Here is a 17,413-nt window from a genome sequence, read left to right as displayed (position 1 = left end):
GCTGCTTTGGAATTTCCTCCTCGAAGTCGCACTTGCGAATAGCTTCATTTTACAGAAGAAGACCCGGCACCCTCGTTGGAAGCCCTATAGCACGCTACAAGCTTGGAAGGAATGCATTTGCAACGCCCTTTTCAACACCTACGCTGCTGAAGGCGGCACAAGGAAGAGAAGCCGGTCAGGGAAGGAGGAAGACATCGAGGATATAGAGGCACGGCAAAATCACCTACAAAGAGATATCAATCATGTCTACAGAGGGTCAATTTCAGCCTGCCTAGCCTGTAAGGGCTGCCGGCAAGGGCAGCCTCGACCCTTTAAAAAAAGGAAGGCAAAAGGAGGATATCTCGAGCCGATATCAGGAAATCAGGGGTGCCGGAAGACTAGGTATGGTTGCAAAGTATGTGATGTAGCAATTTGTAACAATGCTGACTGTTGGTACCTCTATCACACGCCAATTTAGGTGTAGGTGGAATGTACTGATCGTCGCGATCATTTTGATTGGCCCCCGACCCCAGTCGTGACCCCTCGGTTGCCTTGTGCCGCTCAAAGAGATAAGCTAGATTAAAAGCCTATTTTTAGGTATTTAAGCCCCTATAGCTACGCTAAATTACTTAACTATAGTGATTAATCTGCTGGAAGGTTGAAAGGTCTTTGTATCTTAAGGTGTCAACAGGGATAGGGAAATTGGCTCCTTTGTAGCGAAGACAAAACTTTTGACAGCTGCCTCTGTAATTTTCCATCTGAATGAAAGACTCCGTATCATCTATTCAGTGTTAGCGACTCGTTTAAATTGGCAAGACAAACCGTCCGAAATTATTTACTTCTAGACTTTCAGCTAACTAGGAATAACCATTAGGCATGACAGGCAGTTGAATAAGGAGACACAGTAGTCAGAATCCAGCGATAACTATAACAAGCAGCAAATTATTTTGTAGGTTTATAGATTGCCGTTTCGAGGTGTGAAGATCCTATGCTTAGTCATCTAGTCCAAAATCAAGGCAAAGCATACCCGCACGGGTACCCGTGCAAATAAGGCTGTACGGATACCCGTGCAAATAAGGCTGTACGGATACCCGTGCAAATAAGGGATCCTTATGTCAGCAACATAGATGGATCAAAAATGCATCATATGAGCCAATTGACCGCCTTACCTTATTTATCATCCATCTGTTGAATACTGGTGAAAATGAGACCGGCTAACCGGATGAGCGAACTACCGGTCAGAGAACTGTCTCAGCACTGTAACAACCTCTTAGATAGGTCATTACTGAACAGATAGAAATAGGCTTCCAACCTAACTATCGGAGAGAGAGGAATACACACAATTGACCCCAATATCTGACACCACCCTAGGTCCAGTGCCCTTGGTTGACCCAATTGACGCTTAATTGAAGCTCCACTTGCCCTATTAGCGATGGATCGAACCCTTGAAGTCTTCCCTGACGATGCTCTTCCTCCTGAAGCTATATTCAGCTCACGAAGTGAGTTAGTTACGGCAATCAGCCATTGGGCAAGCGATCGAGGCTATGCCTTCGTTGCAAGGAGATCTTCAAAGGCAAAGACTCTCAGTCAAGCTCTCACAGTTACTTACATATGTGATCGTGGAGGCGGGCCTAGGTCTGATCAGTCAAGGAAGAGGAAGACTTCATCACGCCGCACAGACTGCCTCTTCTCAATCAATGCAATATAGAGTAATTGCAAGACTCAATGGGCAGTAAAGCATCGCAATAATCCTCGTTATCATACACATAACCACGAGCCGAGCTTTGGGCCAAGGGCACATCCAGTACTTCGTCGAATTACACATGAAGGAGAGCAGACTATTAGGTTCCTCTCAGAAGCCGGCGTGAAGCCAAAAGAGATACGAACCTTCTTGAGGCTCTCAGATAGCTTCAAACTCGCTACACAGCAGGATATCTATAATGCTGTTGCAAGAAGTAAACGAGCTCTTGCCAAGGGCCAAAGCACAATACATGCTCTTGCAGATGAGCTTGTAGACCAGGGCTTTAGAAGTCATTTCTGCCTCGATCAAGAGAACAGGGTCACAGCAGTATTCTTTACTAATCAGGCCTCCCTTACATACACCAAATCCTATCCTGAAATCATGATGCTTGACTGTACATACAAAACCAACAAGTACAAGATGCCTCTTCTTGATATTGTTGGTATTGATGCTTGCGGGAAGAGCTTCTGTATTGCATTTGCCTTTATGAGTGGCGAAGAAGAAGCAGACTATATCTGGGTTCTCTCTCGCCTCCGGCAGGTATATGAAGCACAAGGAATAGCTCTTCCTTCTGTAATACTTACAGATCGATGTCTTGCTTGTATGAATGCAATTGCAGATATAGCTGCCTTCCCCGAGCCAACACATCTACTCTGCATCTTTCATATCAACCAAGCAGTCTTAACCTATTGTCAACCCCGGTTTACAAAAGGCTCAGATGATCCTCAAGGGTACAGCAAATGGCTAGAGTTCCAGAAGAGCTTTAATCACGTTATAGCCTCGGAGACTCAGGGTGTTTATAATGAACGGCTTGCGAAGTTTAAGGACACTTATACCCCAAGCCATCGTGATGAACTGGGTTATATCATGACAACTTGGCTGAACCCCTACAAAGAGAAATTCGTCAAGGCTTGGGTAAGGAATACCCTTCACTTTGGTCAGACAACTACATCACCTGCAGAAGGCATACACAATCTTCTCAAGAGACACTTGAATAATAACCAGGCCGATCTCTTCGAGTGTTGGAGGCATATCAAGCGAGCTGTAGATAATCAGCTGGAGAGCCTTCATGATAGCCTTGCATACGACAACATCAATGAGCCTACTATTCAAAGTATCCGATTGTCGCGGCCGTTATTTGGTACCGTTACTGGTTGGGTCTCTCATGAGGCCTTACTTAAGGTTGAGAAGCAAGCTGAACGCCTGAAAAACAGTATGCCTATATGTACAGGAACCTTCACTAGATCCTTCGGGTTACCATGTGCTCATATCCTTGAGCCTCTGCTAAGGAACGGTCTTCATCTCCAACTATCTCACTTCCACTCTCATTGGCATTTACAACGCCCGGGAGCTCCTCTTCTTCTTATTGAGCCTCGGAGGGTATTTGATCGCCTTGCTGATCGATCAGTACTGCCACCGACGAGTACACAGCGAGAGCCTTGTGCATTTGAAGAGGTTCAAAATGCTTCGCATCCAATGGCACAACCACAATGCTCTGCATGCCAAGAGACCGGTCATCGAAGGAACTCAAAGAAATGCCCTCTCCGTTACAATGACATATTGCCTGCTCTATCTCAAGCCTCCCCAGTAACGCAACCGGTAGTTGAGCGTCATATAGATCCTCAATTGCAGTCAGATATAGCCCAGCCTACTATTATTACAGTAACCGAGACAGAAACACACACAACAACACGCACAAGGACTATTACTTCTACACCGATAACAACGCCCTCTCCAGGTGCCTCTCCTCAAGGTGCCTCTCCTCAAAGTGCCCGTCAAACTACAAGCATTACAGTAGCTATGCCCGAAGCATATGATAGTGCTCCTGCTATCTACAGACGATATATATCAGACCGCGAGAGATGGTATCAACAGCAGCCTCAACGCCGCAGGACTGATAAGCTGTACCGGAAGGCAATGAAGCTTCGTTTGAAGTACCCGAAGTCTAATCATCAATGGGCCCGTACCCTAGGTCAAATGGGGGATTATGTGAAAGCTGCTAATGGTAGGAAGCTAAGGGACTGGACTGAAGAGGAAATAAATGCATATATTGACTTTCAGAATAAGGAAGACGAGCGGGTATATTATGCAGTAGCTCAAAGGGCTCAGTATACTGGTCGAAGAGGCATTGAAGATAGTATGCGTATAGCAGAGGAAGACGGTCGGATACAGCAGGCATATTATGATAATCAGGTGGCCACCAACTAAATTGATTTCAGTGCAGTTAATAATAAAGTTATATATATCATTCAAAAGAGAAAGAAATACTGTATCTTCGAGTAGCACAATTGAAGTTAAATTGATTCACTTTCCTTGCTTTTTTATTAAGTCATAGGGTAGTACTCAATTGAGGCTGTAACTACTAATCAGAGCTATAAGCAAACACCACTACATATGTATTATAAAGGCACCCTTTTATCCTTAGACGTAATAGTTAGTTATAATAGTAAAAGCAGTGATAAATAGTTATATTGACAGTAAATCAGTGTATTGGATCTTATCTGAAAGTACTAGATAACTCCCCTTATAGTAGTGATTAATATCTTATAACTTGCTATAATGCTAGGGCTTCTGATAGAAGATCTGAATCGCCTTATGCTTTTAAGTATATAAACAAAGCCTTTCTCTTGTATTAATAGACTTCTTCTACCATAATATCTACATTTCTTAGTTAACTAATATCACTATGTTTTTCCCCAACAGTCAGGGATTTCCAGTCCAAGTCTATGAAGATAACACTTGCACTTCTGCTGGGAGCAACGCAGCTAATAACAACAACCGCTTTATTATTCAACCTGTATAGCCTAACAACATGCCCGGTAATAATAGTGCCCTTCTCGTGAGAGAGGCTGCTGGCTTTACCAATCCTCTTCCGCAGGCTATACTCACGGGGCAAGAAAACGTCAATACCATTCAGCCTGCTCCCGTGCTCTTTGATCACAATGCGTGGTTGCCTCAAAACACTACGCCGGGTGCCCCAACAACTGTTGCTGGCCTCACTCCTTAGCAGCTTCAACCTGCTCAGAATGTGACCTATGTTTCTATCGGACCGCCAGTCCATACGGTCACAACTCCTCGCGGCTATCAATTCGAAGGTATCTGGCACAAGGGGCACCTATAACAGTCTATTCAAGCTCGCCAATAACGTTCTGCCCCTGATGTGAACCCTTTCTGGACTGCCAATATCCTTCAGCAGCAAGACGCAGTTATCAGAGCAAGCAATGGGGTCCCAGGAACGACTTAGCCAACGCCTGCAGTTAGTATGACTATGCATATACCAACTATTTACACTGCGGCACAGCACGGGATGCATATTACAGATGTGAATAGAAGGGGCCAAGTTGAGTGGATGTGGATAGGGAGACAGTAAGGGAGTAGTAGATTGGTATTTCTAGCTAAACTGGGGCTTTAATAAACACTATAATAGCTTCTCTATTACTATAACTACTGTGAAATACATATAATTGCTGTGAATATAAGTGTAAGGCTCCTTTGTGATGCTGACATAAGGATCCCTTATTTGCACGGGTATCCGTACAGCCTTATTTGCACGGGTATCCGTACAGCCTTATTTGCACGGGTACCCGTGCGGGTATGCTTTGCCCAAAATCAATTGCTGTGCAGTTAATTTATTTTACTCGCTTTTTAGGGAGCAGAGTTAATTTTTGACAGTGGTAGACTTAGACTTTTCCTTTGTATTAGATTATATTCGCAGACGCTATTTTGTTTATTACTTATGAATTCTGCATCCAAGTAAGTTGTTCTTAAACTGGAGGAATTTCCTTTTTCCTTTCTTTTCTATTTTTACCCCCCCCACGATGATGCTTGGCTTCACGTCTACGTGAGCCATTCTAGTTAGGGAACAGGACATATGAAACAAGTATTGCAATGTTCCTTCTTGAGTAAGGAGTCTTTCAATGATGACATGTTAAGCTAGGTACAATAAGAAATATTCAAACCAACAGATTGTTTGTATAATATCGAGCAGAAGAGTATCATCTGTTCGGACTCATAGATATCAGAGATATCAAGAAACGAAACGCAAGGAAAGTGGATTTGGGATTATTATTAGACGAGAAAGATTCTCTTCGAGTTCATTCGTGTTGTTGTATAGGCTTTGCTTGGGTAAATAGCTGCCGCACACTCATGTTCGCAAAATGTAGTAAAGCGATTGAACTCCTAAGTGGAATTCCCTTGGTAGGTAAGCATATGAATAGCTTTGATCCCAGTGATTCGTCCGGATGGAACTTTTTGAAGTATGCTGCTTTGCCCACAACAGGCACAGACTTGATCGTATGTTTGTAGCCCCGCCTCCATAGTCTCGACTGGAGGTTTGTTTGCCCCTTGATCTCTTGAAGGTCATCAATCGGTTCAAAGCCCAGACTCAAAAAACCTATCCCGGCACTCTGAAGCAACTGCATGGCCGTAATAATAAGAAGATCCGTGATCCCTCGAGGAGCATCTTGCGATGCGATACATGGATCGATGTGGTATCCTGGTTGCGTACCGAGACTCCTCAATGCTGCAAAACCGTTGACATTGCACTTTGAGTCGGTTGTGTATAAGAACATTGTCGATTGGGGATATGAGAAGAGGTCGTAGACAGTCACGAAAGCCCGTGAAGCACCTTCATTCTCCCGGTTCTTGTGAGAACGCCAGTCGTCATAAAGATCTTGCAATTTTTTTTCTAGGTCAAGATCTATTTCGGTCATGCTTGGGTTGTAGAGATGTATTGATACACCCCCTCGTTTTCTGTCGAGCAGCTGCTTGTTCTGAGACAACACCCGTTTGCCCGCTTCTTTTCGAAGGACCTTGTTCGTGAGTGGATTTAGCACCCTTTCATGGCCGAAACTCATCGTCATCCAGCCTTGGTTCTGAGCATACATAGCAAAGTCCTCACTGACTCCGACGAATGCAAGAGATAAACCACGAGCCCAGCGAAATCGGCGGAGCTCATTCAGCAGCGGTTCTCGACATTGGTCCGAGCATAGAGGATCACCTGTGACGATGACCGTACCATCCTGAATCTTATAGATCAACGACCCATAGCCATCTTGGCTGGTGAAGATTTTGTACGTTGGATCGAGAATGCCCATATGAGACGTCCGTGCGTAAAGTTCGTAATCGCGATTGAAGGCTGCTCCCATGGTCTCATCGTACAAATCTACCATATAGTTTTTTTGACGCTTGTGGGAACAATTTATATGCGGTATAGTACTGGCGACATCGTGGGTTCTCGCAATGATATTTTCGTCGACTGTAGTGGTCGAGGAGGGAGGTGTGAATGCTCTAGAAGGATCCGGTTGAAAGTCACTATGGTGGTATGAAGAGAATGACCTGGAGTTCGCGTCAAGAAATGATTCTGTATCGGGCCTTTCCATGGCTGAGCCGTTGTTGGTTCGTGAGTCACTAACGACTGGCAAATTTTCGTCGTTTTTCTGGCGCCTTATATCATTCTGCTGTCACTTTCAGTGCATTCAATCGGAGAATCGGTACGGAGTACCCTCTCCTGACACGGAAGTACGGCACTTCGCTGACCAGGTTGTATGCTCAGCCATCGCTGGCGTCCATTGAAAAGCCCCGACGCCCTGCAAATCGTATGCAAGACTTTCGGGAATGCTAGCTCACGCCACGCTCTTCTTGTTTTAACGATTGAAAGCTCAACTTGGAAGCTAACTGATAAGTGGGTCTGAATTAGCGCAGCCTGGTAAAATACGATACAACCAATTGAGATACATCTTTGCTAGCATTTTACTAATTCGTATCGGTATAACCGAGACAAACGCCGCCCGCGGACTCCATGTAATTCAATTCCTTGTTTAAACACTTCGCCCTGTTGGCTCCCTCTCTGTCGGATGACGAAATCATTTTTGCGATCTTTATTATGTTTAGCAGAGTAATCTTTACGGCAACATGTTCTTTGATAATGTAAGATTTGTCTCCAGAAAGTTGAGATTTTGACCGTCGCCTTTATCTGGCCGGTTTGCCTATTATTTAGGTTAGTTTTCTTCCCCTAAAAAGTAGCCCTTTAGTTACAAGGAAGTAACCGCGCAAATGTGGTCTAGATAAGCTTAATACAAACCCTCTCCAAGCCTCAACTCTTTATACTTCTCCACGCAATCTCTATAAATACTACCCTACATAGTCTTTAAAGCTACATCTTAATTAGAAAAAAACACCGAGGTAAGAATAGCTTAGATAGTTCATACTAACCCAACCGTTACCCTGCACAAACCCTGATTTGTGTCTAGGTGCTCGAGCCTGCTGATAACCATCGCATGTGTGCTTGTCTTTTACGCAGCGTTTACACTTGGGTTTCGTCTCATCGCATTTGAGATGTCGGATCTTACTAAAAGCCAATAATTAATCACCAACTAACTGAAAAAGACAAATGTATAGAACTCTACCAAGTGATACACCCAGTCTTTACCTTGGGCCTGCTTGCCCTTGTCCGCTTCTTGCGAGGCTGCTGTTGAGACATAGAAGTAGTCATACTCTCTCGTTATAAGCTAGCTAACGAATTCCTTTTGTTAATATATATAAGCAATTTTGTGAAATAGGAGGGTTATTTATACCTTGTTGAGAAGACTTAATGAACTTCAAACATGCAGGCAGCGGAATGCTTGAGGTTCATAAGTTGATGGGTAAAAGTCTGATTCCTCTTTTCTGGGAACGACTAGCGCTTTTAAAGTCTCTGTCAATCCACAGAAGGAGTGATACAATCTCAGATATATAGCTATGCAGCAACGAAATCTCTCCTTGATCGGTAGGGTCTGTAGTTAATGACAATTAATTCCCAACTTCCTTCTTCTTTCTTTGCTCCAAACTGCCTTCTTATACCTGAGCCGATGCCTATGATTGGCTGAGCCGTAAAATCTGTCGAAATCACCGTTCTTAGATGATGCAACCGGGACTCGGTTATTGCCGACTCAAACCTCTGGAGGTCTAGGCAGGGGTGATAAGGTTTCAGCCCTTTACAGAGCATAAAGTTTCAGGCTTGCGCAGATCGACCAACGTGACCAATCACAAATCCGGAATTATAGCAGTACCACTATATACGTCATCTATTTGCTTTCCTAGACAATATTCTTCTCCTTTCATCTCATCTATTGATTGAAGTTTCAGAAAAAGTCTTCCTTAATATTGTCCGCCGTGGGAACAGATATGTAGGAAGATAAAGGAAAATACCGTCCGCATAGGTGAATAACGGCAATCTGTTGAATCTAATCAAACATGGCCATATGTTCAGTCTTCGCATGCATCCTGTGAGTGGCTGACCATGATCATATAATATGGTTCTCGAACTCGCACTCCAGCTCGTAAAGGTATGTGGATGTTGCGGCCAGCTTTTGATGGCCAACATTAGAGCATGATGCTGCAATATGTCTTCAGTGGCCGTGTGGAGAGGAATTGTCATGAAGAAAGAAAGAAGCATACTAAATCTTATGGCATTGTTACTGCAGGAACCATGTACCTGTTCGGACTCGTCTCGCATCAAATAGATGTCAATAACAGTGAACTTGTAGTACTATTAAATGTGCATACCTTCGTTAGAAAAGCAGTAGCAAAGTGAAAGGCTCATGGTCAGATTCCTTTAGGGACGAACAGCTATGTGCTTGCCATAAGCCGAGATGGTAGCTTAGTTTATTGTGAATGCTCCAAACAGAGTTATATGGGCGCTATGGAGTGAAGAGAAACGTACTTCACAGTCTGGCTACTTGAAAAGTCTAGTATAGTACCTTTATGCTGCATATGCCCTAAACTAGAAGTGCCCCAGGCCTAGGTCTCTGATACGAATTCTATGGCATTTCGGGCGGCCGTCATCTTCTTCACGCAAATGCTGTTTGTACTTTTGAAATCTGCTTTTATCGCCAGTGGCATTGAAAAACTTGCATGATTTAACGAGAATAGCATCTCGATTGCAAATTTCGCACCGCGATGGTACAAATATCGCTGCTAGGAAGTTGCAAAGGAGTTCGGCTTACCTCAGTGAAATACCGCTTTGCCAAACTTAGATACAGGTAAAGGCAGAACCTGGCAAGTGACTTATTTCACAATCGGTGCCGCATATGAAACGTCAAAGGTCCGCTCATGGTTGGACGTTAGTCTACAATGTATCTTGTACGACTATTGGAACTGACCAGACGAAATCATTCCTACAGTCTGACACAACATCAAGAGATCAATACAGTAATTGATAACATTAATCTAGTCTATGAAAATCTGCTTATCAATACATGTCTACCACAAGAGAATGGACAACATGGCTACAGCAAGTGCGCTGACTTCATAGAAGCTTGGTCCCAGCCTAGTGCTTGCTGCATTGTCTTCTGCCTCTTGATCTGAGCTTCCCTTAATAATAAAATTGGGCTCATAATCTCCGACAGAGGTGTCGTTAGACTTGCCGTTCCAACAATACCGATCAAAGCAAGTATTGCATGCATCAGGAACCTTGTCGTTTGCCTTCCACCAACTCCTGCTCATGATAGCACACGCGACACATACGGGCCATTCCTTATCTATAGTAGAATTACCTTGAGTAGCTCCGTTGAGAGCATTCTCAATGATATCATCGCGTTGCTGGATGGAGTAAGACATATCGAACGTTGAGACGTTACTATGGGTGGTGTAAGGCGCATTGGGGAAGTAAAAGATGAGTGGTGGGGGCGATTGATCTTTTGAGAGGGTGAAGTTGTCTGCATTGCAGCCAAATAAAGTGGGACGTTGGTTTAGACGTTGATTGATAAATGTTTCAGCTGAAGGGATGGAGGGAAATAACGTGCCGTTCCCAATACTCGAGCCGACGCGGTTGTATGTGGCGCGAAGCGCAGTGCCGTTGGGCCAACTGTGTGTATCTGCAGAAGAATCGACGGCGAAGATAATATCAACACCGCGAACAGGCTGGATCAAAGGATGAAGCGGGATATTTTGCCGATCTTCTCCACCATCAACCAAGGTTAACTGGTGGTCTATAGCATTTTTGTTCTTCTTGGTGGGATTCCAGCCAAAAAAGGGATTAGGGGAGTACTGAGCAATATCCTCGTCATCCTTATCCAGTCTCTTCAGAACCCCTTTAATGGTTTTGACGACTAGAGAAGGGATATCGAGTTGAGCACCAATTTGCGTTATGTTTCTCAGAACGAACTGATTGAAGAGTGACGATGATGTACCCATGATAAACCCGAGTTGATCGAAGCCACGAACACACTTATCATCAGAACTGATTGTTCCGTTTGTAAAGTTGGAGGCTAGATACCGGATAGGTGCAAATCCGTATGTTGTAGGATCCCATGTACCAAATTCAAAAGGGTTAAACTCAAAGACAGTGGCGTTAAGAGAAATAACCCGCTCTCCGGAGGCTCGCCCATCAGCTATAAGTATGGGAAAAGGAGTGTCAGCATTTTTGAAATTGGAAGTCTCGGCAATTGAAGAAAACGTATATGCAGGTCCACCGTCGGAAGCATTGACGAGTTGGTATGACAGAGCACGACCCCACCAATCCGTGATGGTGGTGTTCCAGCCCTTATCCTTATCCTCAACGGCTTCGCTGATATCAGTCCAGTACCCAGCAGTATTTAGTATGTTTATTCCTGAACTCTTCGGACCGACAAAGATGGATCGGTCGAAGCGCCAGATAGCCGAATTGTTGGAGCCCCGCTGGAGATGCGGAATGGTTGTGAAGTTATTAGCAAAGATGGAGCCCACAAGCCACCCACCACCAGAAAGACCGGCAAGATAGGTGGAAGACTGTAAGAGACCGCTGATGGGACCGGATGCATTATTGCGTGAGTCGGCAGCAGAAAGGAAGCCTGCGCCATTCATAACGGCGCGGTAACCGCCACCAGACACTGCAATGGCTATATTGGGTAGAGCAGAGCTGTTGCTCTTGATCCGGTCAATGTAACTTTCAGCATCAAAGCCAGAAATATTAGCCCGAGATAAGAGAGTTTTGAGAGGGTCGATTGTATTGTTCCGGCGGCGTTGTACCCAGGCATTTTCCTGGTCAGAGAGCTCATCGGCAAGGCGGATTGTAGGACGCTTCAAAGGGCAGTCAATCACCTGTGGGGCGTAATTTCCGCTAGGCGAATCCGGCAAAGCCCGGATATCGATCGAATTGACAAAAGGTTCTGTTGCGGCGGCCGCATCGTCCGGTGCAGCAACCACTTGCGCTGTGCTGGCGGCCCAGAACGTGAGAGCTATAAGGCAGCGCATTTCGAGGACTCTAGATGTGCTGTCTAATAACCAAAAGAAATGTGGATCCTCAAAGGTGTCTTGTTGTTATGGAAAAAGAATGGAAGCGTTGAATGCTTGGGAAGATGCAATAATTTAAAGGTGTCGGGGGTTGAGGAGCTTTACAAGATATACAAAGTGGATATTAAAAGTGGTACAATTTACAGGATGTGAGCACTCGGAACTCGGCTACAGATACGGGTCGTGCATTGATTATGAGTGGTCGACGTAATGAATCTAAACGACAAGTCCTTGCCATATCTCAGCTCGGAACTATCGGCAGCAGGTAGGGCCACATGCGATGGCGTGGCAGAACCCAGGATCATTAGCAGGTAAACGAATATATTGAACCCCGAGATATCACGACGAAACCGAGAGGCAGGAGATTCTTGCTCGAAGTACAGGAGATTCATTTATAGACACTTACATTTAGATAAATAAAACAAATTACACTACTGATACCATCGGCCTGAAACTGGCACACATCTTCCAGGACACAGAGGACGCCGTGGCTGACAAGTTAAATTCAGAAGTCATTAGCGTCTCAGCGTTATGCGAAGAGGGAAACCAGCATAACAGGTTAAACAGTCAATCTCTTCTGATCTTCTACGTAGGGCTTTACCGGGGTTTGTCTTGTTACATCAAGGTACGAAATCTTGCTGTGAAGCATTTTGACTGGTGATTGATTGATGGCCAGTGTGTATAGTACCATACTGTACGATGCACCCAATCCCCACCGTAGGTGGTTTTGCCCATGTCTACTTCCCACGAGGTTACTCTTGAAACTCAGTAGACACACGAGATGCTACGCTCCAGCCAACAGTTGACGCCTGAAGGGGCCGACGTAAGAAACATTAGCGCGGTGGAGCCCTTATGGGCGGCCCGTGTGGGCCCTTTTCGACAAAGTTTATAATTGGCTATACCGTAAAACCAGTGCCAATATTGCTGTATATGGAAGGTCACTGAGGTCTAATGCTATATACGACAGCCCATGCTCACTCCACCAGTGTGGCTATGTTTTATCCCCCTTCGCAGACGAAATTCTTGTTTCTTTAGCTCAACTTTTGAGGAACAGACCCGTGTCTTTTCCGCAACATCTCCCTTTGTTCACACGCCATCTCTATTTAGACCTGATTTTTGTGGGTTAAGATCCTTTACTTGCTGCTGCTAGAACCCGCACTATAGAAAAAAATTAGTTCGACTCATCTTCGAATTTTTCGTTGACTGTTTATCCTTTAATTATCCGTTTCGTCTTCTCTTCTCCTTTTCATATCCTTACCTTCCTTCCTCTTACATCTCTTACACCGGATTCGTGTGCCAGGTGTGTATCTGCGACTCATCTGATATGTCCAAAGAAGCGTTCCTTATCCAACTTTCTCCAATCAGCCCATTGCACCCCAAATCTTTCTTAAACGTGCTAATTGGCAAACGCGATTTGACGGTATCGACATTATGAACACCATCGCCGAACGGAATCGCCGCAGCTCGCAGGCTTCAGCCCCCAATCCAGAGGCTGCTGACCAACTTTTGGAGACTATGGGCTACAAGCCTGAGCTCATCCGCAACCGCTCAACATTTCAAGTTGCCTTCATGTCTTTCGTCCTCGCTTCTATTCCTTACGGTCTCGCAACAAGTCTTACGTACCCGTTGAGCGGTGGTGGACCTGTCAATGTGATCTGGGGTTGGATGTTAGTCTCACTGATTGTCTTTTGTGTTGCTGCGTCACTCGGCGAGATCACCAGTGTTTATCCTACTGCCGGAGGTACTTACCATGTTCCTGCTTTGTATTCCTTGTGGCTTGCTTGTTTTCTCTACACTCCTTGATACAACTAACATGTGATTGATCCTGAATGCTAGGCGTCTACTATCAAGCATTTATGCTCTCTCCTGCCCGATGGCGGCGCATTGCAAGCTGGATATGCGGCTGGCTCTATATTGTCGGAAATATCAGTATTACGCTCTCTGTTAACTTCGCAACCGCTTTATTCATTGTCGGGTGCGTTAATGTATTTGAAAAGAGCCCCGGGATCGGGGTTTTGTCTGGCCAACCTTACCAAGTATTTCTCATCTTCCTTGCCGTTACTCTGTTGTCTAATGCCATCTCGGCCTTGGGCAATAAGTGGCTTCCCTGGCTCGATGTATGTTTACCCTAGTCTATCACTCTCCCTGCATGATTATAATGGTTGTTGATAAACTGACATTGAAGATGGCTGCTGTCTTTTGGACCTTCGCTGGCGTGGTTGCTATTGTTGTCTGTGCTCTGGCTATCGCGAAAAACGGGCGTCATGATGCCAAATGGGTTTTTGGGCATTTCGAGGCTAACTCTGGGTGGCATGACGGATGGTCCTTTTGTGTTGGTCTCTTGCACGCTGCTTACGCTACTTCGTCGACAGGGATGATTATTTCGTGAGTCGTATCCAATTGCTATTTCCGTCACCAGCATTTGGACTTGCTTTATATGCTAACAACATTTCTCAGCATGTGTGAGGAGGTTCAGAACCCTCAAGTTCAAGTTCCCAAGGCCATGGTTGCGACAATTTTCATTAACACATTGGCCGGCCTTCTCTTTCTTATCCCCTTAATGTTCGTTCTACCCAACATCCAGGAACTCATCTCTTCCGCCCAGCCAGTGCCGCAGATTCTGAAGAGTGCTATCAGGAGCTCCGGTGGTACCTTCGGCCTTCTAGTTCCCCTGATTGTTCTAGGCGTCATATGCGGTGTTGGTTGCACCACTGCCACATCGCGATGCACTTGGGCTTTCGCCCGGGACGGAGCTATCCCAGGCGCCAAATGGTGGTCCAAAATTAATCATAAGCTAGATATACCACTTAATGCTATGATGCTTAGTATGGTTATCGAAATCCTTCTTGGTCTTATCTACTTTGGCTCGTCAGCTGCCTTTAACGCTTTCTCTGGCGTCGGTGTTATTTGTCTGACTGCTTCCTACGGAACTCCTATTGCTATCAGTCTTGCCACGGGGCGTAAGCAGGTTAAGACTGGAAACTTCTATCTTGGCACTTTTGGGTATGTCGCCAACATTGTTGCTACTGGTACGTGGTCTGCGCTATCTTATTGTGGTATACTTGCTTATTCAGTAGTCTGGTCGGTGCTGGCTCTGCCATTATTCTGCATGCCTTCAACTATTCCTGTCACTGCCAAGACCGTGAATTACGCGCCTGTTGTGTTTGTGTTTGCTTGTTTGGTCTCAGGTATCTGGTATTGGGCTTGGGGACACAAGAACTATGCTGGCCCGCCCACCAGAGAGATGGAGGCTGTCGCAGCTAGCAGGATGGGATTGTCACAAGATATCCCAGGCCAGAAGCAGTAATATTAGCTTCTAGGGGAATTTCAGACCACTAAATCGCCCAGAGTGTTATATATCTTGGTGGGATATAGAATAATCGCCAACACGAGCTTTGATAAAGACGACAAACCGGGGCGGGCACATTGCAGTCTTTTGGAAAAGGAAAAAGGAAGGCACGTGGGTCCATAATAGGCTTTAAAGATGTTGGATGTGTAAAGAAAGTATCGGAAAGTTCCGCTTCAGCAGCAACGCGTCAATTACGGCTATTGATACTACTTTGATAGACTCCGAACGGTTCTTACACTCAGGGTTCGGCGCAAAATACAGACCACTTTGAAATGTATGATTACTTGGTCTCACAATTAGCGGACCGTTTCTCCTAATTTTTACCCTCTCTTTTTTGATTGACTTCAATATTGAACTTGGATTTTGTTCATATTATCACCATGGGCTTGAAGGGGACGATATCTTGCTGTGGGCTACTCCTATACAAAAGTTGATGACAAAATAGACAAGAGTCAACGGTTTACAGCGGAGCTTCTGTAATCTCGACTGACAATCATATGGAGATGCCCTTGACTAAGAATACATGACAAAGGGTGGATTTTGAATTTATTGAGGCTTCGGTGGAACGATACCGGTACTATTTAGGCCTTGAAAGTGTCATGAAAGACCTATCTATTGGCACAGAACGTATGTTCAATATGGACGAGACTGGGGATCAAGAAAGAGAGGCTATTGCCGGCATAGTCGGTGGATCAGTTCTTACGACTTTATCCGAGAAGACACAGTCAGATGTCTCCTCTGGAATCACGATTTTGGAGCCAATTTGCGCCAACGGTCGAAGACTGACCCCTACAGTCGTATATACAGGAATAACTCTCTAAGGATAATATTTGAGAGATATAGTCACTAACTAGAAGCTCATAGTCAGCGAGAAGGTTGGTCCAATATAGATATCCTGCTTAGATAGTTCTATAACATATGCCTCCCAGAAACTTTGACCAAAGGACTTGTCTTAATAGAGAGCGTTAGTCTTTAACTGATATAAAACTCATATTAGTACGGGGTTTACAAGAAAAGGCATAACGTGTTTGATGAGTGAGTGCTCTAAAAATCTAAACCTTTAGACTTTAAATCATCTTAAAACTACTATAAACTAATTAATTAATTAAAACTACTTATTATACTCTTCCCTAAATGCCTTAATCACTACCTAATAGGTCCTTACATTATATCTAGCCCTACTGCATACGCTATAATGCCGACCACTTAGTCGTTCTGACCTCACTTGACTACTATTTCTGAATGATTTGGCTACTACCTGCGTATCAGCATCTATTTAATTAACTGCCTGCAATACTTCCTGCACTGTTATTATAACTCCTTTCTATACTTTAGTCCTTTTTTCTATTTAGTACTAGCTTAGTATCTTATTTACTTCTTAAATGTTTTAGAGCTTACTTCTTAATAAGATAATCTTATAAATAACTGCCTTTATGACTTTATTATTAGATTTTAAAGCTTTTACAATTGACTTTAGAGAGCTACTTTTATGCCTTTTAATTTATTTTCTTAAGGTATATAGATTAATATAAGGCCTTAATTGCTATCTTTAGTGTCTTTAAGACTTAAGAGGTTAAAAGTTTAGTAGCATCTTAAGGAGGCATTGCAGTCTATAGCTACATATTAAGCTTTAATATTGCATTTTTTAAGTCAAAAGGTTTAAGTCTAGCTCTCTTAAAACCTCTTTAAATATTACTTACTATAAATATAACTTAAAAAGCAGTATAAAAGGTAGGAGAGAACTTAATCTTAGAAATATAAGTTATAAAGTATTTAATTAAATACTCTATTTCTTAACTATGTACCTTTGTTAGCAGCTTAAGGCACTTAACATTAAGAGGCTAGAGTAAATAAAAATAAATAAGTTAGAATGTAGAGTGTAATAATCTTATAGTCCTTATAGTATCTCTTAAAACTAGTAGAATAGTAGCTTCTATAACCATTAAGGATTAAAAAAACAATAGAGACCAGTTTATTAGTTAAAGACTAATTATCTACTTAAGACCTAACTTATTATCTATCTAGCTATTTAGACTTATTATAATAACTTAATTGCTTAAGAAGTTATATTCTTAATACTAATTTATATGGTA

The 17,413-nt window shown here is 43.8% G+C and overlaps 5 protein-coding genes across 5 annotated transcripts; 2 read left to right on the top strand and 3 right to left on the bottom strand.

Moving 5' to 3' along the window:
- Positions 1–4,532: 4,532 nt before the first annotated feature.
- Positions 4,533–4,727, top strand: FOBCDRAFT_139282 (uncharacterized protein; the record flags this gene model as incomplete). The annotated part of the gene is made up of 1 exon (XM_059608038.1): positions 4,533–4,727. One exon carries the CDS (start codon positions 4,533–4,535, stop codon positions 4,725–4,727), a length of 195 nt encoding a protein of 64 aa, XP_059467606.1.
- Positions 4,728–5,395: 668 nt separating this feature from the next.
- On the bottom strand, positions 5,396–7,217 carry FOBCDRAFT_228082 (uncharacterized protein). The gene has a single exon (XM_031195048.3). The coding sequence runs from the start codon at positions 7,099–7,101 to the stop codon at positions 5,815–5,817; it is 1,287 nt and encodes a 428-aa protein (XP_031029786.2). The 5' UTR covers positions 7,102–7,217; the 3' UTR covers positions 5,396–5,814.
- A 716-nt stretch (positions 7,218–7,933) lies between these two features.
- FOBCDRAFT_228081 (uncharacterized protein) lies at positions 7,934–8,476 on the bottom strand (the record flags this gene model as incomplete). Its single annotated transcript, XM_059609763.1, has 3 exons — positions 8,296–8,476; positions 8,128–8,233; positions 7,934–8,069 (listed from the first exon to the last, which is right to left on the bottom strand). Coding segments are annotated over exons 2-3 (222 nt in total), but the record flags the coding sequence as incomplete, so codon positions are not given.
- A 1,417-nt stretch (positions 8,477–9,893) lies between these two features.
- FOBCDRAFT_228080 (lysophospholipase catalytic domain-containing protein) lies at positions 9,894–12,059 on the bottom strand. The gene has a single exon (XM_031195047.3). The coding sequence runs from the start codon at positions 11,930–11,932 to the stop codon at positions 9,962–9,964; it is 1,971 nt and encodes a 656-aa protein (XP_031029785.2). The 5' UTR covers positions 11,933–12,059; the 3' UTR covers positions 9,894–9,961.
- A 934-nt stretch (positions 12,060–12,993) lies between these two features.
- On the top strand, positions 12,994–15,597 carry FOBCDRAFT_228074 (amino acid/polyamine transporter I). The gene is made up of 6 exons (XM_031195046.3): positions 12,994–13,271; positions 13,337–13,712; positions 13,808–14,088; positions 14,157–14,356; positions 14,429–15,000; positions 15,049–15,597. The coding sequence occupies exons 2-6, from the start codon at positions 13,403–13,405 to the stop codon at positions 15,276–15,278; spliced, it is 1,593 nt and encodes a 530-aa protein (XP_031029784.2). The 5' UTR covers positions 12,994–13,271; positions 13,337–13,402; the 3' UTR covers positions 15,279–15,597.
- The last annotated feature ends 1,816 nt before the right edge of the window (positions 15,598–17,413 follow it).

This window comes from Fusarium oxysporum, chromosome VII (genome assembly GCF_013085055.1).
Source record: "Fusarium oxysporum Fo47 chromosome VII, complete sequence".
NCBI classification, from domain to species: Eukaryota; Fungi; Ascomycota; class Sordariomycetes; order Hypocreales; family Nectriaceae; genus Fusarium; species Fusarium oxysporum.
Note: the sequence above shows the minus strand (reverse complement) of the source record. Positions and strands in the feature narration are given on the sequence as shown.